At 40.5% G+C, this 24,129-nt stretch overlaps 3 protein-coding genes across 4 annotated transcripts in view; 2 read left to right on the top strand and 1 right to left on the bottom strand.

Annotated features, from left to right (window-relative positions):
• The first annotated feature begins 1,407 nt into the window (after positions 1 to 1,407).
• rhag (Rh associated glycoprotein) lies at positions 1,408 to 12,576 on the top strand. The gene is made up of 10 exons (XM_050057760.1): positions 1,408 to 1,687; positions 6,911 to 7,094; positions 7,734 to 7,884; positions 8,005 to 8,152; positions 8,479 to 8,645; positions 8,742 to 8,879; positions 9,406 to 9,527; positions 9,679 to 9,752; positions 9,901 to 9,974; positions 11,101 to 12,576. The coding sequence occupies exons 1-10, from the start codon at positions 1,504 to 1,506 to the stop codon at positions 11,173 to 11,175; spliced, it is 1,317 nt and encodes a 438-aa protein (XP_049913717.1). The 5' UTR covers positions 1,408 to 1,503; the 3' UTR covers positions 11,176 to 12,576.
• Positions 12,577 to 14,658: 2,082 nt separating this feature from the next.
• Positions 14,659 to 21,641, top strand: si:ch211-22i13.2 (uncharacterized protein LOC553945 homolog). Its single transcript, XM_050057764.1, has 7 exons — positions 14,659 to 14,838; positions 17,221 to 17,293; positions 17,695 to 17,847; positions 17,988 to 18,049; positions 18,159 to 18,245; positions 18,443 to 18,532; positions 18,624 to 21,641. The coding sequence occupies exons 1-7, from the start codon at positions 14,836 to 14,838 to the stop codon at positions 18,672 to 18,674; spliced, it is 519 nt and encodes a 172-aa protein (XP_049913721.1). The 5' UTR covers positions 14,659 to 14,835; the 3' UTR covers positions 18,675 to 21,641.
• Positions 21,642 to 21,755: 114 nt separating this feature from the next.
• rd3 (retinal degeneration 3, GUCY2D regulator) overlaps positions 21,756 to 24,129 on the bottom strand; it is a 13,659-nt gene continuing 11,285 nt past the window's right edge. For both annotated transcript variants that reach the window (XM_050057762.1, XM_050057763.1), the window contains exon 3: positions 21,756 to 22,826. In XM_050057762.1, coding sequence (XP_049913719.1) covers positions 22,469 to 22,826 — 358 coding nt within the window. In that variant the 3' untranslated portion in view covers positions 21,756 to 22,468. The remainder of the gene's footprint in view (positions 22,827 to 24,129) is intronic.

The raw sequence follows: 24,129 nt of genomic DNA, 5'->3' as shown, positions 1-24,129 counted from the left end.
ATTAATAGAATTTTTGTATATTTATATATCAATATTTTTATATAGCATGCAATCATAGTCACATGCAATCTTACTCCAATTAGTTTCTCTTTACATATGTCTTCATGCACTTCAGCTACTAGTGTGGACCCTCTGATTAGATGCTAAACGGCATTTTGTTGTACTAGTACTTAGGCTACTGTGTGTAATAATAATACAGTTCAATAAGTAACCCCCCCAACACACACACACACACACACACACACACGCTTTTTAAAGGCAAATATTCAAACACTGTTTATAAGACGCGATAATGTAGTTTTAAGCAGATATAAAGTCAGTTTAAAGTGTTTATAAATGTACAGAATTCATTAATATTTTATATTATTACAGCTGTGTTTTGCTATATTTTTCATTAATTATCAGTTTGTACACCAGTCTTCAGTTACGGGTGCCTGCAGGAGGAGTTACAGTTGACAAATGCATTAATAAACACTTCCAGCTTCTTAAAACTAAATTATGGAGTGTTAAAATCATGTATTAAATGTTAATATCAATTAATATGTTTATGTTTATAACTGCATATAAAGTCTAATTTGAGACGTGATGAATTTACAAAATATACAGCGTTATAACAGACTTAAGTATTTAAAGAAAACAGTCAGCTCCAACATTAAACGCTGCTTATACATGAATGGATTAGTTTAATGAACAGGTCTGTTCACCATAACAATGTGCTTTTATTTTTGATACTTAAATAAATTTTGCTGCTACCTCTGTACTTTTACCTATGTAAAACAAAACTGGAGGACTTTTACTTGTAATTCAGTATTATTTACAGTGTTGTATTACTACTTTCACTTCAGTAATGTATCTGAAACTGCAGGTGCATCAGTTAAAAAACTGCAAAATCGTTTATTATCAAGGGAACAGTCTAAAGACTTGTGCACTAAGAAAGAGGAACAGTGTTCAGTAGAGCAGATAAAAGAAAACACTTATTGTTTGAAAGCTACTGTATATTTTCTTGAACAATCTACAGTTCTAAATAGAAAATATCTCTTCATATAGACGTTTCTTTTTACATTTTTTTTAAATAGTTTTCTTCCTATAATGGAAGACATGAAAGAAATGCCCCAGTCCACACATTCAGTTAAGTCAACAAATCAACAATCAAAACTTTCTGACAGTGAAAAATGAGTGGGAGGGAGCAGTCATTAAGTATTTCTCTCATGTCTGTTCACTGGCCAAGTGTCATTATGTTTGTGTTTTGCTTCTTCCCCTCCAACATCTAGAGAGGAAACCCATCCCCGTCAGCAAAGTGCTCGAGGGGGGTGTTCACCGCCCAGGCCCCAGTCTTCTGCTCTGTCATTGGTCACTGTGAAACCTGCATCAGTTTAAAACCAGACACCACTTTCTTGCCTCCCTTCACACGGCACTACCCCCCAAAAAAGACAGATAGGGAGGGACAGACAGAGTCACTGAGTGTGTGTCAGACTGTGAGAGATAACCCGAGTTGGTCTCAAGATGCCTGCGTACGCCACCAACATGAGGTTCAAGTTTCCCATCGTGGCCTTGGTTTTACAGCTCATCACCATCATTCTGTTTGCAGTGTTTGTGGACTATGATGACGGGAAATCAAGTCACGGGCACGACGCACACTCCAATGAGACTCACCATGCGAAGCCGCAGCCTATGAGCCTCTACCCCAGTAAGTCTACTTGCTGCTGCCCTCTGAGGGATGCTCTGCTGCTGTAAAGCCTTAATGTCTGGTCACTAGACTGCTTTTGAAGAGGTTAAACATCATGGATTATTACATGTTTATTAGATAAATATCCTGCTAAGCTTTCTGACACCTAACAGGGGAAAGGTCTGCTGACATTCAGTAGGACATGGCAAATTAGAAGTGTCAGGGAAAATGCTAAAACAAGGTTTATGTCTCCTTTTTAAAAAGGAACAAACCTACAAATCTTCCATAATATCAAGCTTCAGCTCTTTAGTCTTGAACTTTGTAGTGCCGAGTGAACTATAAAAGGCCGCCTCTCCTTCATTGGAATAATGTGAATTCTATTTCAAGGGTGAAATTTTTCCAATTACTTGCAAACAGAGGTCCGTTTCCAAGGTCTGCTGAATGCAATAAGAGGAGTCACGGGGGTCACATTCTCACCCATCAGAACGTCTATTCATACACATGCAGCTGAGGAGTCCAAGAGGATCCTGCAGGGAGAAGTGTCAGGTCTCATACAGTGGAGGTCACATGTGACTTAAATCAATGTGGCAAACACAGATAATGAAAGAACAAAGACTGGTGATGAAAAAAGGCAGACAGATGCTGATAGTGGAGGATTTAAAAGCATCATTCCCTTTAAACTACTTAGTTTAAACAGTTGACGGGTCTCTCTGTATCTTGATAACTTGACAACTTATCTGAATGAAGATAGTCGCAACTACAAACTGCTGTTTTACTGTGTTGGTGGCTGCTCATGATTGGGTGGGGCAGGTGTGACCCATAGAGATTAGCTCCACGGTCACCATTAGGCATATCATTGACTTCAGATAGCATAGAACATGCCTTGCAATATCGTCTTCCTCGGTATTTCTATCATTAATTTGGTTTCTTCTTAACTTTTTGTTACACATATGAATTACGATGTTCTCCAGGCATGTTTAGCTTTGAATAACAATCTGTGTCTGGTATGGTTTTCCCATGAAACACATAAAAAGCACATCTGCTCCATCACAAGAGGTCTCCTACTTCACTGAAAAGTCCACTGTTCGACTGGCCTCCAAACTAATGATAATCTAATAATCTAAGTTTAAAACTCTGGTGGACATCATTCTGCACAGTGAAGCCAACAACAAGTGAAGCAACAATAAGCACTTTTTAAATTATAACTACATGTGCCAACAATGCAGCATTGCCATTATGAGATGTTAAATGACACTTCTGTAAATGTATTTCAATTATGCTGACTAAAATGCGCCTGGATGACGTGCAGGCTTGCAGCTGCGTTCAACGCATACCAGACATCTGTACTTATAGGATCAAAGGAAGACAAATAAGCAGAGGAATGTGGGCTGGAGTTAAAGATATCGCAACTCAAATCAATCAGTAAGTGACAGGAACAAATTCTGGCTGTATGATATGACAAAACACTGCATATGTTTCTGATGAGGACCCTCTTAAAGTAATTTTATCTACATTAGGGGTTGATTTGCAGAATGAAAACATCAAAGGCAAGGAAATGTGTTGCTCCAGCATTTAAAAAAAATGAAATAATTCATGTTTCTGCACCGGTTGCATCACTCCACTACAGTCTGCAGTACAGTAGGTCCTGAGGGGATTCTCCCTCTCTCATCTTGGCTCACCCAGTTCTTTGAGATTACTGAGCGTTACCTAACATCTGGGCGTGGTGCCAGTCGCTGTGGCTGCTGTCCAACGTACCTCTTCCCCATCCTCTATCTCACCGCTCGCTAGAAGCCCCTACTACCAGAAAAGCAAGTCTATGTCCTGGGTGAGAATGGGACAGGGTCAGAGTGCAAAGTTGGAGAGCAAACACATTTTTTTCATCAAACCAGCTCGATGGACGTAAGCCAAATCAGATATTTACACCTCAACTCGCTGCTGCTGCTGCTGCTGATACCAGTGTGCGAAATGCTGACCACATGTTACGCAGCATTAGAAAAACACACATCAGGATTTTTAAAAGCTTATTATTAACCTTAAAATTCACAATTGTTTACAAGTAAGCAGCCAGGCAACTGTGTCCTTCAGGTTGGTTAATGATTAAAGCAGCCTACAGTAGAACATCTGTCTGAGTATACTGATTTTTAGCACATACAGAAACCCAGTAAAAAAAAAAAACAGTATTCAAATTGTGGCATCTTTGGATTCTGCCTCAAGTAAGCAGTTTTAATGTTTCACTTTTTTCCAAAGGACGTGTTGAAAATGTGCTGACATACTCTATATGTAAATATTGTTTGTGAAAATAGGTGTGGGTGAATATAATCTCCCTCATTAGTCGATCATTCTAAAGCTGCTGCATTTTAAACCAGTGCATGTGTGACTTTCTGTGCTGAATGAAAAAGCAGCTTCAAGCAGACAAACAGAAATATTTGTAATATTTGGGATGTGTAATATTCATTCTCTCTTTCAATAAGTGGAGAAAAGACATGGGTGGAAAACAGAATTTGTGAAGTGTTTAATAGCTCATTGTCTTTAGTAACTGCAAGGCACCAATGCCTATGTTAGGGGTTTGTCAATAAAACAAACAAACCAAAAAAAACACATGCACTCATTCTACAATGGATAAAAACTGGATGTTTAAAGCCCAAATCACTTTGAGTTTCCTGACAATGTTGATTAGACACACAATTTGCCAAATATTTTTTGACAACAAAACTTAAATTTGGCTCAAAGTAAAGTAATTATTTTTTTTGCTAAAACGGGAAGATGACGTATGACTATATGTCACCCTCCAAGCTTGTGCTGGTACATTGTGATTCTGCATCCATAGAGAACTCAATGCTCAGCCGTTCGCTAATCTGCCAGGTAATGAGATGTGTGCAAGAAGCGCACATTTCACCACTCATCAGTCATCAGTCACCCAAAATAAGAGCCATTCGCTCAAATATATATGGTCTGATGATGACCCTTGTCTCATTAGGATTCTCATTTTCAAGCGTAGGAGATAGAGATAAAATCCTGCTCCTGTGCTATCGCTATATTTATGCTAATGATTTTGATCTTAATATCTATGCTAAAATGGCTGCCATGGTAACATTGATGGATTACATTAGACTATTAACCACACCCCATTCTCTGTTTAATACAGAATATTGACTGAAAACAGTTCATCATAGCCAAGGCTGACTTCCTTGCCAAGAGCAATGCTGTGTTCACACTAGCGCGACAACGCAACCGCGTGCTACCGCAGAGTCTCTGTTGAAGTGTTGCTCAAGCAGTCGTTACATAGTTACATCGTCACGGGTTTGTGTGTGTCTGCTTCTTGCCACAAAGCACCTCGACTGAACGCCAACTTAACTTTGCACTTGGTCAAAAATATATATCTATATTTCATCAATGCCTGAGCCCCATTTTAATGTGTACCGCACTGCACAGAAAGCTAGCATAGCGTCAGCTAAGTGACCTCAATAACACAGGACCACAGCTAGAAACAAACTATATGATTGCTTGACGCATCGTCGCACCATTGAAGCACTGAAAAAAGTTAAAGCCAGCTTAACTTTGATTTGTAGCGTGCCACGCCCGGCAGCAGCGACAAGTGTTTGGATTCAGTTTGTGGCTTCATGTCACCATCTTCCACTGAAATGACTTGTAGCCTGTTGCTGTGTCACTCGTAGTGTGAACACAGCATCAGATGAGAAGACTGATTCCACTCTCATGTTTGTGTCATATATGAAGCTACAGCCAGCAGCTGGTTAGCTTAGCATAGCACAAAGACTGGAAACAGGGGAAAACAACGAGCCTAGCTCAGCACACTGGAACAAAATCCACTTTGCAGCAACTCAAAAGCTCACTTATTAGTTGTGTAATATCTTGTTTGTTTAATCCATTCAAAAACTTAAGGGTAAAGACAACATGTTGTAGTTTCACAGTGGGTTATGTGCAGGACTATTTCTTGGCTGGATGCTGACTTCATCTAGCCTCAGCTGGTTGTCTGGCAACCTCATGGGGACTAAAAGGAGCTTCACAAATGAGATAAAAAAAAATGTGTTAATCTTACACTAAGCTGCATTTAATGGCTCCCATTTGAAAGATAAAAGTAGCCAATCACAGCAAAGTAGGGTGTAACTGGGCGGAACACTCTTGGGGAAAAATAATAATGCTCTCTAGACCACTGGTTCCCAACTGGTCCAGCCACGGGTCCAGATTTCTCCTTAGTCATTAGTCTAAGGTCTGCACAGTTTAATACCTTCTTGCATTTTACCCTGTCTTCAAGCTAGTTTGCTGACCGTTAGTCACTTCCTCTGCAGCAGGACACAGCCCTTCAAAATAAAAGCTCTGTGCTGGAAATTCACTGCACTTAAAAATTTAGTGTTTTCTACAAACTTGACACATTTGCGAAACACCTGCAGTCCATTCAGATTCCATCCCGGACCCACTTTTGGACCGCGACCACCAGTTGGGAACCACTGGTCTAGACAATAGCGGCTACCTTCATTCTCATTATACAGTGAGGAAATGAAGCACATTGTTTCTTAGCCTGTGCACACGGTGTTTCCACAAGGGGCTCATCATATGAAGCTTAAAGGTTTTAAGGAAACAGGAGTCCCCCTTCCTGTCAGGATGATGACTCTCGGTGGGGTGGCCCAGCTCTGCGTAAATCCCCCCCCCCCCCAAATTAGCTGGCCTTAACCCAGATTTATAGAGTGTCTCTTCTTAAGAAGCTTGCCTTTTTGTGTGTTCCCAGTGCTGAGAATTTAAAGACAACACCATGTGCTGATAGTGAAACATGGGATGTGATCCAAACAAATTCCAAACCCTGCTGTCTTTGTCATACTGAGACTAATAGATAAGAGTGTGCTAAACAATTAGGATCATATGCACTTAATAGAAACAGCAAGGGGCGGCAAACTCAACAACAGGAACAACAGCAGCATTTTGCCATAATCCCATTCATAATGTGATTGAATTGCTTTTCCAGCTAACAGGTCACGGCTGACAAAACAGCCCCTGTGGAAGGAAATGACTCCTGTCAAGTCCAGTAACTGCTCAATCAATCACTTACACTACAAAGGCAAAAGAATACCACCGTTTCAAGCAACGTCTCAGCTAATTTCAAATTGAGGGCAGCGTATCTTGAAAGGATTTCATCTGATTTAATTTCATGTCCAAATTCAGCTGAGGCCAAAGCAGGGCCCTGTCATCGAATCAACAACACAACTGACCTCCCTTCTCTCACGTCTCCAGTGTTTCAGGATGTCCACGTCATGATCTTCATTGGCTTCGGGTTCCTGATGACCTTCCTGAAGAGATACGGGTTCAGCAGCGTGGGCGTCAACTTGCTCCTGGCTGCCTTCGGCCTGCAGTGGGGCCTCTTCACGCAGGGCATCTGGCACCTGGACGATGGCAAGATCAAAGTCAGCATCCTCAAGTACGAATGTCTTTTTTGGCACTTATTGTTTTTCAATAAACCCCTGAATAACTTTTACGCAGTTAAAGGTCCAGTGTGTAGGATTTAGAGGCGTCTACTTGTAGAAATGGTACTGTCCACCATGTTGTTCTACAGTAGCCCAGAACAGACAAACCAATCACTGGCTCTGAGAAGGACCATTTGCATTTTCACATTGGCCACTGTACTTTGCCTTAATGGTTGCTTTAGTTGTCAGTTCTCTAACCTCACAGCTAGATGCCACTAAAACCTACACACTGGACCTTTAAATATACATCACCGGCTTAATAGCTGTTAAATAAACCAATGACCTGTTGTGTTGGCTGCTGAGCAGTAGAGGTGTAAAGATACGTCGATCTGGGGCAATTTACTGATTCATTGATCAACAATCCAATATTAGCAATGCAAAGTGAAAACATCTAAACATATTCTGAATTTCTCAAGTCATATCATGGCAGACTTTGTGATATCAGCAAATATCGTATCATAGTCCAAAGAACTGATATAATATCGTGTCATGATGAAACTTGTGATTTACAACCCTACTGAGCAGCTCTGGAAAATGACTTTATCCTGTAACTTCTGTGTTCCTAAAGACTTGTTTTCTCCTACATCCTGCAGAATAATCAACGCAGACTTCAGCACAGCTACAGTTCTGATCTCTTTCGGAGCCGTTCTGGGTAAAACCAGCCCTGTGCAGCTCCTCATCATGACTATACTGGAGATCACCCTCTTCTCCATCAATGAACATCTGGTGGGGATAGTCTTCAGAGTAAGTACACAGTGACTTGTGACTGCGTTGACGAGACGGCATTGATGAACTGCATTGTGACCTGGAACATTCACTGAGTAAACTGGATTATATTGAACTGTGTCACCTTTTCTCTCACAGGCTACTGACATCGGAGCATCCATGATCATCCACGCTTACGGAGCCTACTTCGGCCTGGCAGTGGCTCGAGTGCTTTACAGGCCAGGTTTAAGGAACGGGCATGAGAATGACGGATCTGTTTATCACTCGGATCTGTTTGCTATGATTGGTAAGAGCCGGTTACACTTAAAAATAATATAATGTATTAGTCATCTGTTTACAGCAGTGATGTGTTTTATTTGGCTGTGACTCTTCACTCACTGGTTCTTCAATGGCCTCGTGCACATGTACTACTTATGCCATCTAGTGGACACAAATAACAGTGCTGATGTTCAGTGATATTGACCTCAGCTGTGTACCAATCCAGATCAAGGAAAATTATGATGAATCCTTAAAACCTATAAGTTTCTAATATGCAGTGTGACTTGACATGAATGAGATTTTCAAGATGAATCAATACAAATGCTGTTTTTGTTTAATCACCCTGTTCTCCAGGAACCGTCTTCCTGTGGATGTTCTGGCCCAGTTTTAACTCTGCCATCGCTGACCCGGGCTTCCCTCAGCTCACAGCAGTGATCAACACCTACCTCTCCCTGGCTGCCTGTGTGCTCTCTGCCTATGCCATCTCCAGCCTCGTGGAGCACAAAGGAAAACTGGACATGGTCAGATAACTTTAATATCCACAATAACACTAATTCAAGAGCTTTAAATAAATATCACTTATAGTATATTGGCTTTTATATCTTTGTTAACAACAGGTGCACATTCAGAATGCCACCCTGGCTGGTGGCGTTGCTGTGGGATCATGTGCTGACATGGCCATTGGGCCGTTTGGGGCAATGCTGATTGGATTTGTGGCTGGCATCATCTCTACCCTGGGCTTCAAGTTCCTTTCTGTGAGTTGAAGTCAAAGCTCCCGTGCAGAATAAAAATGGCTGATTTTAAGTTATCATTCTTTAAGAGGTGTCCATGTAAAGGATTACCCATAAATTAATCGTTGAAGTACTGTGTAAGCCAAAATTGAAAAAAAAAATCCCTGGTTTCAACTTCTCAAATGTGAACATTTTATAGTTTTCTCACTCTTCAGTGATAGTAAATTTAATATAATTGACTTTTGGACTGTTGGTTGGACAAAACAAGTTATTTGAAAATGTCACCATGGCACTATCTACAATTTGTTGACCTTTTTTAACTATTAAGTCAACTTATCAATAATAAATATACTCATTAGCTGCAAAACTCTTGATGTTAAACAAAAAAATGTCTCTGTCAGCCAAAAATGATCAATTTCTAGATTGAATCCTACATATTTTGGTAAAATAAAGGTTCATGCCCATTTTTTTTTAAATCAAAATGCACATTTCACATTTTAAAACACACTCCTTTGGTTGCAACAAGAGGCCTTTTTTTTCTCTTCTGCAGCCAATCCTGGCATCCAACCTGGGCATCCAAGATACCTGCGGTGTCCACAATCTGCACGGCATGCCTGGCATCCTGGGCGGGGTGGCGAGTATTGTAGCTGTGGGTCTGGGGAAAAAAGAGGGGTAAGGACCATTTTACTCACCACAAATCTTACATACACACTACATAATAAATATATACACACACATGACTATATTGTAGCTTTGAGGTAATTTTATCTGTCGGTTAAATGTCAGCTCTTACATTCCTGTCTCTCCTCCGCCTCCTCTTCAGATTTAGTGCTGCCATGCAAGCTGCTGCCTTGGCTTCATCCCTCGGGTTCGCTGTGATTGGAGGTGCTGTTACAGGTGGGTGGACATGAAAAATTACACCGTAAATGTAACATAACAGTCAAATTCCTGAGCACAAGGTTTGTCATGTACCAGAAGAAAGGTTCGGGGCCTTGTGATTTAGCAAAAGGGCTGAGTGATCAAACAATTCATTCTCTTCTTCAAGGTTTAATAATGAAGTTGCCGTTCTTGGGCCAGCCTCCAGACCAGAATTGCTTCGACGACTCTATTTACTGGGAGGTAAGAAACCCCATTCCTCATAAATATTACCTCAAGTTGTCTGACTGCCAGACATCACAAGTGATAGATGCAGAGGCCAAATATTTGTAAGATTTTAAATTGGTGGTTTTGAGTAGAGATGCACAAAAAAATCAGGGAGTCATCAATATCTTTAAGGCTTTATAATGAAACATCGGCGTCAATCGACATGAACATTTCTGTAGATATGATACAACTTTAATAATGCAACTTTAACACCATCCATGTCTGGTAAAGTAGGATAAATTCAACAGTTTTGTTCGAAAATGTTTCATGAAAATAATAATGGCGTGTTTTACCTGTAACCTAAGTCGAAGCAGTTTTCTTCCTTTGCCCAGAGAATGTATACATTATGAAAAGCATTGTACTTTATCGGCTGCAACGATTTCATGAGTAGTTGTCAACTATTAAATCAATTGCAAACTAATTTGATAATTAACGAATCTGTTTGAGTCATTTTCTTAAGGAAGAAAAAGTCACAATTTTCTGATTCCAGCATTTTTAAATGTGAATATTTTCTGGTTTCTTTACTTCTTTATGACAGTAAAATTAATATCTTTGGGTTGTGGTCAAAACAAGACATTTGAGGACATCTCTTAGGCGTTGGGAACCACTAATCAACATTTTCACTCATTATCTGACGTTTTATAGATCAAACAACTTATCAATTAATCTTGAAACTAATTGGCAGATTAATCGACAATGAAAATGATTGTTAGTTGCAGCCCTGTTTATGTCTGCATCTGCCAGTGGGCCATCACGATAAGAGTAGGCATAACAATATGTTCATTCCACTACAGGAGAGACTTGACGTTCTCTGTTGGTAGGTGGAAAAAATGTGTGCATACATTGGCCAAAATGAGTTGGAAAGCATCGGCACATCAGATATCGGCAAAAATCCAACATTGTGCATCCCTAGTTGGGATCATATTAGATGAATGTTGTTCACTGTGTCATTACAATCAAAATTTTATCAGACAGGCTTCAGTTCTTCCTGTGTTAATTCCAACTCTCTAGTACTCTTTGTTTTACCCTCTGCTGGTAACTCCCATATTTAGGTCTCTTTTATTAGGCTACACACAAATAATTTGGACTGCATGTTTTCCAGGTTCCCGAGGAGGAGGAGGAGAACGAGGAGAGCTTGGCTCACGCCGATCACTCAAAGAACAAAGCAGAGGTTTAAATATCTGCTCACCGTCCACTGAGCTAGAGACCAAGGATCATTAATCAGCTACATCATATCTGCAGACATCAATTTGTCAACTATATTCATGTGATTAAAACAACAGATGATTTGCTCTAGTCGCCAGCACAAGTCAATTTTCAAAAAGTTTTATAAGCAAAGATATTTTATAGATACAGCAGTGTATTTTTCCATTATAGTAAATTTGTACTTAGGATGCACAGTGGAAGTTTCACATGCAGAGTCTCCAAAACATACATGAATATTTGGTTAATCCCATTTAGAGTTTGAAACAGGGACCTTCAGGGATTTATTTACACTGAAAACTGTGATCAGTCATTTCATAGACACAGTGGGTCGCACTATAGATTCATTGTTGACACACTTCCATAAGCTTTTCCTTTATTTCATTTTTATATTATTGAAAAAAACATTATAGCATGTTTTAAGATATTAGCATGTTTATTTTTCCTCATACATTCTCTTATATTTCCATACGTCTGGCACATGTACTGTATTTCTGCCGAGGCTTTCAGGTCAAAGAGAGGGGTTAAACCTGCTTTGACCTGCCGCTTCACGTCACCTCACTGGAGCCCAGTCCTTCTGCAAGGAGTCGGAGTCAGACTGTGTGAAAGCAGCAGTGAGGCTCTGACATGGGCAGGGATAGTCGCATGATACGTTACTAATGACGCCTAAGTTGCTCGCCTCCTGATCGTTTTCTATCTATCTGAGGGCAGCTGTACAGTTTGTGTAATGCAATGAGGATGAACACATTTAGCATTAGATTGGTTGTCACCTGACAAGCTGAAGTTCTTTTTTTGTCTGCTTTCTATTTACATCCAATGTATTCTTACATGTACATACACTTTGTCTTTTAAATGGATTGACATGGTCAGTTTTATCAAAGCCCTGCTATGCCTTAAAAAGGAATTCAACGGGAACTCACATGATGATGAATATTAAATGTCTGGCGTTTATATGAGGTGCAAATGTGACAATAAATAAACATTTAAACCATCTTTATTGTACCATTATATCTTTTTGACCAGTTTTCTCTATTGGTGAGCGACTGTTGAATTCTACTTTTTGAGCTTTGAACCATCACACCTGCAACAAACCTCCTTCATATATCAGCAGATATGAGAGCAGCCATTTCTTGCCTCTCAATATCTTTTCGAGCTGCGTGGTGTTGGAGTGCAGAAGGACAGGTTTCATTAAAACATATGACTGCAGGGCTAAATGGAACTGACTACACACACAGTAATGTTAATCAATATTTTTGTTTGTCAAATGATTTATGATGCCCAGAACACATCGAGATTTTGTATTTTTATACAGTGGGTATGTGCTCATATTTGTACAATATACTAATACTGTCATAATAAATATGTTTTTGTATGATACCAGTGTTTATGTGTGTTTTTGTGGTAGTAATCCTGTAGATATTTGTAGAAATACTGCAGTCTAATAACTTCCTTACATTTGATTGTGACTTGGCCCAATTCAGTGAGTCATAACTTACTCATGATATCTTGCATTACATTAGTGGATATTCATGCTGGTGATTCCCTGTCTTTTGATGTAGAGTCATGGCAGGCTGACATTTCAGGTTTTGAGTGGAATATCCAAAGAACTATTTTATGGCCTTCAATGAAATTTGGTTGAGACATTCATGCCCTTCTCTAGATTGACTGTACTAACTTTGGTGATCTTCTGATTTTTCCTCTAGCACCACCAGTAGGACAAAATGTATCTAAAATACTTTGGTTTATGACCAAATACCTGCATAATGAATAACATAACTATAAGCATGAGCTGTAATTTGTGTTTCGCACTAATTTGTGGAGCTCAATGCATCAGCTAACAGTAGTTTATCACAATATATGGTATCAGCATAATGTCAAAATATCAGTATTAGGGAGTAACTAGTTACATGTAACTATTACATGTAATTAAATTACACAATTAATGTAATTGTAATCAATTACAGTTTTTAATCAAATTACAACTACTGATCAAAATGTTGGTTATTACAAATGGGGTACATTTGGATATATTCTTATTGGTAAAAAGTTTATATGTAGAATAAAACATTCATTCTGTTGCTTTGCACCTTTTTGGCTTGTAGGAATGCAAGTATAGCCTATTTTCAGACATTTTCAGCTTTACAGCCCAGTTTCAGACATCTGTTAGAAAAGTCATCCAAAAGTATTCAAATATAGTGATTGCTAAGATTAAGTAATTAAAAAGGTTACATTACTCATTACATTTTAACATGGTAACTACCAATTCATTCATTCATTCATTCATTCATTCATTTCCCATAACCTCTCTTGGCCTATCCCGGCTAGCATTGGGCAAGAAGCAGAGTACACCCTGGACAGGTCACCAACACATAGAGACAGACAACCATTCACACTCACATTCACACCTACGGCCAATTTAGAGTCACCAGTTAACCTGCATGTCTTTGGACTGTGGGAGGAAGCCGGAGTACCAGGAGAAAACCAACGCTGACACGGGAAGACCATGAAAATTCCCTGGGTTCGAACCCCTCACCCTGGGTTTGAACCACGATTCATACCACTGCAGCACCGTGCCGTCTGTATTAGATTTCAAAAGTAACCTTCCCAAATTTGCTAACTAATAACCAGAAACATATGTTTGAGATTATTTAAATGGGGGTCACATTACATAATTTGTCCACCAGAAAGAAATGTCAGGTTTATTATTCATGTCCCATATGTAGGGCATTGTACTACAGATTTAAGGGATCTTTATCAAAATTTGTGTTTCTTTATTATAATTTAAATTATAACTTTCATCATCAATATTTGTTTATGGTAAAAAAAAAAACTAATACTAGCTGATATATTTTCAATCAGTAAAATATCATATTAAAAACCTAGGGTCAGCTAATTAGCAAATGAAGCATGCTAGCAAGCTAAACTGAGATGATCACCATGGTAACATTAGCTTAGCCAACGTGTGAAAGATATGATTAGCATGCTGACGTTAGCTTTTAGGTCACCTCATTTATATTATGCTAATTAGGGTAGACAATCCCAAAATGACCTTAGTGTTTAGTCTTTCTCTCTCCAGCAATTTTAACAAATCCTGACCGTCATAACTTTTATGAAGATATTATTTTTTGGCGAGCTGCTGTATTGGACTGTATTCATTTTAGCTAACGTTACCTAACTTACTAGGATAATAAACGAATGTTAACAACGGTAATGCTAGGTCTATAGTCGGGACAGAAACATGACAGGAGACGTTTTTAAATTCTTCCCAGGGGGTTTATGGTCATTTTCAGGTCGCTAAAGATAAAAGTCTTCGAGCAGAAACTATTTATTATCTTTTAGTTTACAGCTTTAACTCACCTGTTCAACAAGTCGTGGTGGTGCACACAGCATCAGTTTACATGCTGTGTCTCTCCTCACCGCTTGAGGCGCTGTGCTGTGCGCGAGCTGTCGGCCGTTTCCCCTTGTTTTCAACGTAGCTAGCAGCGGTGCATCATGGGATACAAAATGTCTCCGAAGAGCGCCGGCTAATGCTAATTTACGAGAGATAACTGCGAATAAAAATACATTTAGCCATTTTTTCAGCGGTTGAAGTGTCTAGATATATCTGATATATTAACTGCGTTTCACCGTCGCCATGGTGAGTAACGTCACAGCATCTCTTCTTCCGCCAACGTTAGCTTATTTAGTAGCATAAAGCGCAGTTTAGCTTTAGCTTACTAAACGTAGCCTTGTGTAGCGTTAAGCACAAGAGAAAGGACAAGTAAGGTTCATTCTCTTTGAGTGTGTAACCAGACTTTGTTTAACAAAGCCACGGTTACATGCATTCGGTTGACCATTTTAAACGGTTATGTGTAGCTTTGCAGTGTGTAACTAGCGCCTTCCTAACGGAGCGCGGATCAGGGGCGCGTTCAGTCTGTGAACGGTGTGCACTGTTATGATACGGTTTCCAATTGAACAGCATGTTAACTCGCTATGATGTAAAACGGGCATTGAGGTACCTTTTCTCTCGCTTGGTGGGTGTGTCAGAGGTGAAACCCAATCAGCAGCGACGTGCATGCAGCACCCCTGGATCTCTCTTGGTTTGTCAGCAACCAAAAAGAGAGCAGAGGATCTATAAGGCAGATTGTGGTGCTGGGCCGTCTATACTATACATTGGCCTTCATATATGGATTCAGGATCTTAGGGTGCAACTAGAATACACTGACCAAACTGCCCTAATTTAGGAGGGAAGGGAAATCTTTGCTGGCCCTCCTCCAGCGAACCTCTGTAATCTGATGCACCTCTACACACTGGGAAGCCTTATCTTAATACAAAGATAGAAACCAGTTTATAAAAGATGCGTAGAAGGTTAAGAAGTTTACAGAAGTTTTTACATCCCTATGAAGCGGTCAAATAAGGTGACACAAATCTTGCTGTAATGGTTGTTGTATACAATCTGATGCACATTCTGCTATGTACATTGTGGGGATTATAGGTTAGTAAATATCTTAACATTGAAATAAAGTCACAAAAGCAACTGTATTGTTTGCACGTTCATTTTTCATCAAAGTCAGGACATCTCCAATAATAAGAGCACAAGCATATTAATCTGGAGCTTATTTAAGTCCGTCTAGATGTCATTTAGTAATTGCAGTCTTTAGGAAGGCTGCTAAAAAATAACCAGTGAATGTACTGTAGGGATATTCAAATGACGTGGTCTGCAATGTGATTTTAAGACATATTTGTATCTTTTGCTTCTGCAGGTATTGTTGTGGACGGGCACTTTCATTAACTCTTCTACTCCAATTTAGTCCTTTACATAAAACTTCAATATCATAACAAGACAACAGTGACCAGCAATAATTATAGGCTTGGAATTCATGATAAAATGATTAGCTTGTGTAGATTGTAACACAGTATCGAAGTTAAGAGGTGGATCATCCTTCACCTTAAGTGGTTGCCTTGTCATCCTGAGATGCCAGGCAAATGTTGAGTCACTGTAATTTGAAACCACAGTTTCCACACTATCCTTCACTGGACTGGGGTGTTCATTGCTATTCTGGAAGGCAAGGGCAGCGACTGTAACGTCAGACTTATTTTGTATTGTCAAACACATTTTTAAACTTATTTCAGTAGGTTCAAAAATTCTTTGAAAAGAACTTATGGCCCTCTCAGCTCAGCTGCTCTCGTTTCAGTGCTCATGTAACACAACAGGGTGATCAAAGCACCACTGGTTCTGCTTAAAGCTAAATCCAAACGTCCATCCTCTGGACATGCAGACTGAGCCCTCGTGGACTTCAGTCGTACGTAGTGTGACGTGTTCACTCGCTGCCATCACGAAAGGTCTGCGAGGGCAGAGACTGCAAGCTGCTGAAAGTCGGCCCTCAAGTCTGTGTCACTCGCTGCTGCAGAAATGTTTGAGCAATCACATCAAGTTTATTCAATAAAGTTGAAGCAATTTTGTAGCCTATGTATTTGGCATCGTGCAGTCTATAGGGTTAGGCTGCAATAACAAAATGCATTTGGACTACCTCTATAGTCTTTTCACACACTTCTGTATCATGATGTGGTTCAATATTATTTTGGCCCACATGATTCAAGCAGCATTTTAATGGCTTCAGTAACTGTTTTAAGCAGTTCAGAACTTCTGTTTTCTTGGTCGGCTACAACGTTGCATCTGTTTTGCAATGAATTGTGAGCAATTAAATCAATGAAGTCCAGTGAAGTCTGCACCCTAGACTCCCTAAAAGTCTGCAGAAAGTCCGCTTGAGGTCCCTGTCTCTGTGGACTGGATGCATTGTTTACTTGGACAGTCCTTGGCACTCCCAGACTTCCCGAGAACTCGCTGGAAAGTTTGCGAGTCTGAAAATGCGGTAAATTCTGTGTATTCAGATTCAGCCTAAATACACCCTTTGCAACGTTTTCTCAGGGCTGAACGCAACACACTCCAGATTTCAATAAAAACAGACATCTCCCATCACATTCAGGATGCAGTCACACTCAAATACATTTGGCATGAATATTTTTTCTTTGTTTCTAGTCAACGAAAGCGGAGTGCAGAGTGTCCAGCTCCAGCGACAAAACAGAAAAAAGGAGGAGATCAAGGAGCACAGGCAAGAGCTGACACTTGAAACTCCCCGTCACATTAAATACTTAGGTGGTGTTCAGCCACATTGACTGTGTTACTGTTCTTCTTCTCATTTTCACCACTGTCTCTTGTTAAATGTTGTGTGCATGTAACGTCAAAGAGAATTGTTAACTGGTTTTACTCCTGTTTTTTCTCTTAATCTTTTTTCTGATGATCTTTTTCCCAGTCTCTTCCTCTAATTGTCACTCCCTAACTTTGTTTCAAAGTTGTATTTTTATATTTGTATAGTGGAACCGAGGGGGAATATTTGTTACATAGGTCTAAAGTAATATCATCAGTGCATGAGGTCTTAACAAGATGTCATCTTCTCTGCACAAATACAAAAGAAGGTTTATCTAGATTTTTGTCTGTCTTCTGTTTATTCAGGACAAGAAAAAAGCAAGCGTAAACGTAGCCGCAGTAGGTCTTCCTCATCGTCCTCTTCTAGTTCATCCTCCTCATCTTCATCCTCATCGTCCTCTTCTTCATCGGGTTCATCACGCTCATCCAGCCGCAGTCGGAGTAGCTCTAGCAGTAGCGGTAAGTGTATCTTTAAAGTCTGCCTTTAAATTTTGTGTTTTGTAAATCCACACACTATATCTAAGTGTATCATCATAACTGTGCCAATATCCATGAATTGATTAATTGAAATATACATTGATGTGTTTTGTTGTTTTCAGACTCCCGCAGTAAATCCAGAAAGCAGTCGAAGAAAAGGAAAAAGGAGAAACAACACAAAAAAGTAATCTTGTGCATTGTATCTCACGTGTTTATAATTTGAGGTGACTGAAATGTTTTATTACTGAACACTGCTGAAAACTGAGTCCAACTTGTTTTGTGTCGTGGAGCAGAAAGGGAAGAAAGAGAAGCGACACAAACGCAAAAAAGAGAAGAAATCAAAAGGAGAAGAAAACACAGGACCTGTACAGATCTCCAAGGTAACTGCAGATTAAAGTCCCATCAGATAAAAAATAATCTTCTCACCTGTGTGACCAAAAATACATCTTTCACATTATTCTAATCCCTCTTACCCTTTCCAGTTAAGTGTCACCATTTTGTTTTTGACTTCCATTCAATTAATTTCACTCAGCTCTTAAAACAAGTCCCTTTAAACTTAGCTTTGCTTTTCTTTCAGTACTTGAAGGACAAGAAAAAGGGCAAGTACAGCATGATTTCAGGGAAGAAGATAAAGATGAAAGTAAAGAAGTCGAAGAAAGACAAACAGGTAATCTCACATCTCTTCCATCAAGTAAGCAACCAAGTGTATCTGTATAGTTTGTGGATGGTTTATATTTCCCTTTTTTTGTCTGTCACAGCGGGATAAAAATCGAGCAGAGCTTCTCGAGTTCTTGAACTCTACCCTGTGATGCCACTGTTTACAGCAGTGGTGGAGCCCGGGCTTGGACAGCAGAACTCAGGAAACAACAACTCCGGCCTACTGGGAGAACAACAGTGAAGAGTTTTCTGAGAAAGAGACGATGATTACGACTTGAATCGACACACAGGGGCAGCACCGAGCCCGATAGAGTGAAGGAGCTGTAGCTCTTGTAGGGAAGTGAGATGCGTTCAGACCACTAGCTTAATTGTCATCATGCTACTGTTTAGGTGGCCAATTCTTCAGCTTGGTCTTATAGATTTTGTAATATGAGAAGTGTTTATGTTGAGCAATGTAATCGACCATTTTATCTTTAATCAACTACGGTTACATCTGCACTAAAGGCCAGAACACACTAGGGCCTCTACTACTTTTACTGAAAGATCTGTGCTTCTTCCTCCTTTGCATTAGCTTAAAATCAAGTGTGGAGAGCTCGTAATTAAACTTCATTTCTCACCCGTAGAGCCGATCGCCAGACAGTATCTTTTTGGCCATTGTCTTTATAATGACGGGATTGTGGGTTGTTAAGCTTGGGAGATGTCGTGACATCAGCAACGAGGCTCTCCTCATCCAGTCTTTGTCACAAAAAAACACAGCAACAGCTGCAGTACTCCTTATACATCCGTGGTGAGGAGAGGAGTCGAGCAGCTATAGGAGCAGGGAAAAAGAGCTGTTGTGGGAGCTGGTATGTACACGCAGAGAGCATATAATTCTGGGGGCAGCGAGGCTTGAAATAGGACAGTGGTGTGAAGTGCCACTCTAGCACGTCACGTGTCATGTCTAGCCACCGCCGGTGTAGAGTTGGACATAGAAAATACTGGGGCATATTTTGTGACGTGCAGCGTTTGCCACTGGTGTGTTTTGGCCTTAATACGTTTTCATTTTAAAACGCATAACTACTGCTGACCTCATTTTAGTTTAAAAACTCTGGGTTTACGTGTCAGTCTGGACTGGTGGAAACAGATTTTTGGAATCGATGACGCAGACGCCCACGTTCACTTCCCAAATGGGTCTTATCAGTCACGATGTGTCAAGCCAGAACATTACAGCTAGGTCCACATACCTTTTGTGATTATGTCACTCCTCTCCCGTCGCCATGGCTTCCTCTGGCAGTGGATAATGATCCCAGTGCTGCTCTAATATCAGTGATATGTTGCCCAATCTGTCTTCCGCCATCTTGAACGCCTTGTGCTCATGTGCTACTTTCAGTAACAGCTCCATCTCGTCATTGATCCAAGCAAAGAAACCTCTAGTCCTAAACCAGTCTGCTTCCTGTTTCCACCAGTATGCATATGGCCAGTGTACACCAATGGTCATGTTGTTTTAAAACAAAAACCATCTCAGTGTGGATGTAACCTACGTCAGATGAGGCCAGTAACCACCAGCTTTTCAGCTTTGCTTGTGATTTGAACGTATGCTCACCCCTTTCAAAGAGTGTTCTACCGATCGAGCATCTTACTCCTTCAACATTGTCGGACTCACAATGGACCAGATATATTGTCTTTTTCCTTGTCAAAACCTGAAGCCTACAATACCCACACTGCAACTCCAACTACCGATAGTTTGACTGGAAATTCTGGTGTGTCATGGTAGTAGCGGTAAGAGTAGCCACAAGCTGCTAGCCGAAGCAGAAATGAGCAGCTACATAGGTCTGATAAATTCTGTTTAACTCAATGCCCTCAGATTTTTTTTTTATTTTCAAACATCAGCTTTCAGCCCCAAGTGACATCACTTGATGCAATTATTCTCGCGCAGTTCCCTCTGCAGCCACAGAAGTCTCTACGAACTTTTACTCATATATGCAGTAGTGCTCCCCAACACCTGTAAACAGACTTTGATGTGTAACATGAGTTTCTTTTTTTGTTTACCTGCTGGTTCTGTCAGTCATTCATGTCAACTGTACTACATGTAGGACTGCCCATACTTTTTTTGTAGATAAGTAACTGTAATGCTTCCACAGTAAATGTTGGCTGTGGGAGCCACATCGTTCTCATTGTGTACTGATAAAATAGTATTTAAAGGAATACTTCACCCACAGAATGACCATTTGTATATCAGTTAGTCATGTTGTGTTACCTAGAATTCATAAGGAAAAGTTTGTTTTTCTTGCACGCCTTCACGGAAAACAGTGAATATTTTGATTGATTGGGGGCCACACACACAACTCCAGCAGTATAATCCAAGTCTTATTTATCTAGTTGAATGCTCAGTATTTCCTGAACACATGCATTTATTCTAAAAACAAACAACGTAGTATTAGGGTCTTGTTTTGAGGAGAGCGTAAATCTGTTTCACTCTAAGTTCAGTTATTGACTGTAAGGTTTTAGTACGTTTGAATTGTGTTGTTACATTATCTTGTTTGGGGTTGCGAGGGGGCTGGAGCCTATCCCAGCAGACATTGTGTGAGAGGCGGGGTACACCCTGGACAGGTCACCAGACTATCACAGGGCTGACACATAGAGACAGACAACCATTCACACTCACATTCACACCTACGGACAGTTTAGAGTCACCAATTAACCTGCATGTCTTTGGACTGTGGGAGGAAGCTGGAGTACCCAGAGAAAACCCATGCTGGCATGGAGAGAACATGCACAGAAGGGCTCCCCCACCCTGGGTTTGAACCCGACAATGCTAAGCGCTGCACCACCGTGCCGCCCACAAGGTCCCCAGTCGACAATAAATCAGTATGTTTGCCATTTTCTGTGAAGGCATGTGAGAAAAGCAAAGTTTTCTTCACAAATGTATTGTCTCACAGCATGACTAATCGATATATAAATAGTCATTTTGTGGGTGGTATTCCTTTAATGTGTACATTTTGTTCAAAATGATATGAGAGTCGACTCAGAGTTGTTGGATAGTAACTGTATGTCTTATTCGTAACATTCATTCCCCCCAAACTCTGTCATAAATCTTGTTTCTACATCAGCCATTTTATTAAATTGAAATATAAAATACAGTCACCGTTAGTCCCCCTGTGTCAACGCAGCCGAACGCTTTACATGGACGATGGAGTAAACTTGTTGTGTACTGTGAATTTTGATGTGTGACAAACAGAAAAGAAACAGCAATAAACTGCTGGGAAGAGTTTAATCACTCGAAAAGGTCTGCTAACATTTTAGTCATTTTTTCTTTGCGTCTTTCCTTTTTCTGACGCTCTCTTAGAGGCGGAGGAAAGCTTTCAGTTTGCTGACCTTGGATGATGAATTGTTGTGCTGTAGGGAGGAAACAAAGAGCAGTCTGTAGAAAGAGAGCGTGACTCACTCTCAATGACGTTCATGTTGAGTATTGACATTTACTGACAATTTATACATACCGTTTATACATAAATCTCATGAAAAACATTGTCTTTAAGGATCATTGAGTTGGGTTATGTAACAACACAAATGCATTTCATGTGCTCCTGCAACATTCAGTTATCCAAAAAGCCTTTAATAAAATACATAAATATCCCTACCTGGCCTACAGTAAACAGCGCTCAATGCTTAGATGCCGATGTCTACAAATATAAGAGGCATCACAGCAGGAGGCAATAATCTCACGCAAAGTAAGGAGTGTTTCAAGTCCAAGAAGAGTGCGTTCAAGTTACAGAGGATCTGAGAGAAACACCTGATGTTGACCTGTCCAGGTAAAGCAGGATCAAATGCTGATTGGTCTCATACTGACAAGAGTAGGAGGGTTGTGGGATTCATCCCGCCTCGTCTGGTGCAAAGTGGACATACTGCAGCAGAGGTGTCCTGGAGATCAGCATCTGTCCCACCATCACTGTCCCGTGAACACCTCACATCAGACAACCTTACTGCTGCTACTTCCTTTGTATCTGAAGTCAGGCATGCTCCACACCCTCTGCGACCTCTCCATGCCCCTCTCCACATCCTCTGACACGGTTTTGAGGTCGCTCAGCCCCGCCCCCTCGGCCACGGTGGTCGTCAGGCCCACCGTGCTTCCGAACGGGTTGATCTTGATACGGGATCTGAAGTTAATGAGAGACATGCTCATGGCACGTTTGTTGTTCCACTGGCGGGCGAGCCGCTGGGCCTCCTCCTCCTCCTTTGAGTGATCCAAAGCCTCAAGGAGGACAGAACGAAACAGGCCGGACACCTCCTGCACCTCGGGTTCGTTGGTCTGCATTATCTCCCTGAACCTGTAAGGCACAAAAACATGGCCAGTGAGCTGACTGTTGCACAGATAATAATGAAGACCTGAAAACAGACTTTGGTCATGAGTGGAGTAACTTTACCACCCCTGGAAATCTTGTTTTTGCTGACCTCCAGTGGTTTAACCTCAAAACTTGCCGCAGTGATGTACACGTGCACTCAAGGATACTGTGACATTCCTGCTGGGTGGTGTTACAAATGCAACAAAGCACACTTTGGATCACACTCACCCTCATCCATCAGTGTCATTAGAGGTGAAACAGAAGAGAGCGGCTAAACAAGCTGCAACGTAATCCTGTGGGCATTTGTGCACTCACTTTACATCCACTAAAAGTGCTTTTTTTGCCACTGACAGGCTCAGATTGAAATTTTAAGTGTCTGGCAACATTATAGAAAGGATCCCTACAGTGAAAGACCTTTTAGAGTAAGATCCTTTTTGTTTCACCAGGAACAGCTCCAAATGTGCGTATCCATGTGTATATAATGCTGCAATAATGGAAGTATATATTAAACATGGCTTCAGTTTCATATTATGAAGGAAATGTAAGCTCTTTTTTCTACTTTGACTACAAGCTGATGTCAGTTCGTGCTGGATTTCTTTGTATGGTTATCTGCTCCAGGCACGCTATTGCCAAGTGTTTATATGATGTAGCCTACACCGCTAAAGACACAGGTGCTAAAATGGAGGCTTTATCTCAATGCCTGATTTCACATCTATGTTTCTCTCACTCGTGTCTCTTCCTCACATCTTAGCTCCACCCTCATAAGACATGGGGGAGAGATGCGAGGAGAGAAGAAGCAAGGAAATAAGCCTTAAGAGAAATGAGCCATCTTGTCCTCTGAAGCGTAACCTGAAGCCAAGGCCGTAACTACCATTGAGGACACCGAGGTCATGACCTCGGTATTTTTTCCCGACTTAAATGAATGAATAAAATGAAAATAAAAATAAACCATTTCATTTGTGCGGTGAAAGTACGTGGGAGGACCGATGGAAGGTGATTGAGTGACTCTCTCTTCTCTATAATAACAATTATTTAAAAAAGAAAATTCTGGTACTCTTGATTGATCGACGCAGCTTTCATACAGCTTTGCACACACATTATTCTTAGATGGATTACTCACGAATGCAGGGTTGTACAGAAATGCCACACATATCATATGAAAGTGCAGGACCAGAGCTTTCCGAGGATACCACACACATCATTGTGCTGTCATCCCATCACGCTATAAATACAGATTAATTGTCTACAAAATAAAAACCTGACGAATTTCTTTACAATCCATTATACA

The sequence above is a fragment of the Epinephelus moara genome, chromosome 12 (genome assembly GCF_006386435.1).
Source record: "Epinephelus moara isolate mb chromosome 12, YSFRI_EMoa_1.0, whole genome shotgun sequence".
Taxonomy (NCBI): Eukaryota; Metazoa; Chordata; class Actinopteri; order Perciformes; family Serranidae; genus Epinephelus; species Epinephelus moara.
This window is presented reverse-complemented; position numbering and strand designations above follow the sequence as displayed.

Bases quoted from the DNA above. Each gene is read 5' to 3' on its own strand.
- rhag (XM_050057760.1), top strand. From the start codon at position 1,504: ATGCCTGCGTACGCCACCAACATGAGGTTCAAGTTTCCCATCGTGGCC. The intron at 8,646-8,741 runs GTCAGATAACTT...TGTTAACAACAG, and splicing joins ACAAAGGAAAACTGGACATG to GTGCACATTCAGAATGCCAC. The intron at 9,975-11,100 runs GTAAGAAACCCC...CATGTTTTCCAG, and splicing joins ACGACTCTATTTACTGGGAG to GTTCCCGAGGAGGAGGAGGA.
- si:ch211-22i13.2 (XM_050057764.1), top strand. The intron at 17,294-17,694 runs GCAAGAGCTGAC...CTGTTTATTCAG, and splicing joins GAGGAGATCAAGGAGCACAG to GACAAGAAAAAAGCAAGCGT. The intron at 18,246-18,442 runs GTAACTGCAGAT...CTTTTCTTTCAG, and splicing joins GACCTGTACAGATCTCCAAG to TACTTGAAGGACAAGAAAAA.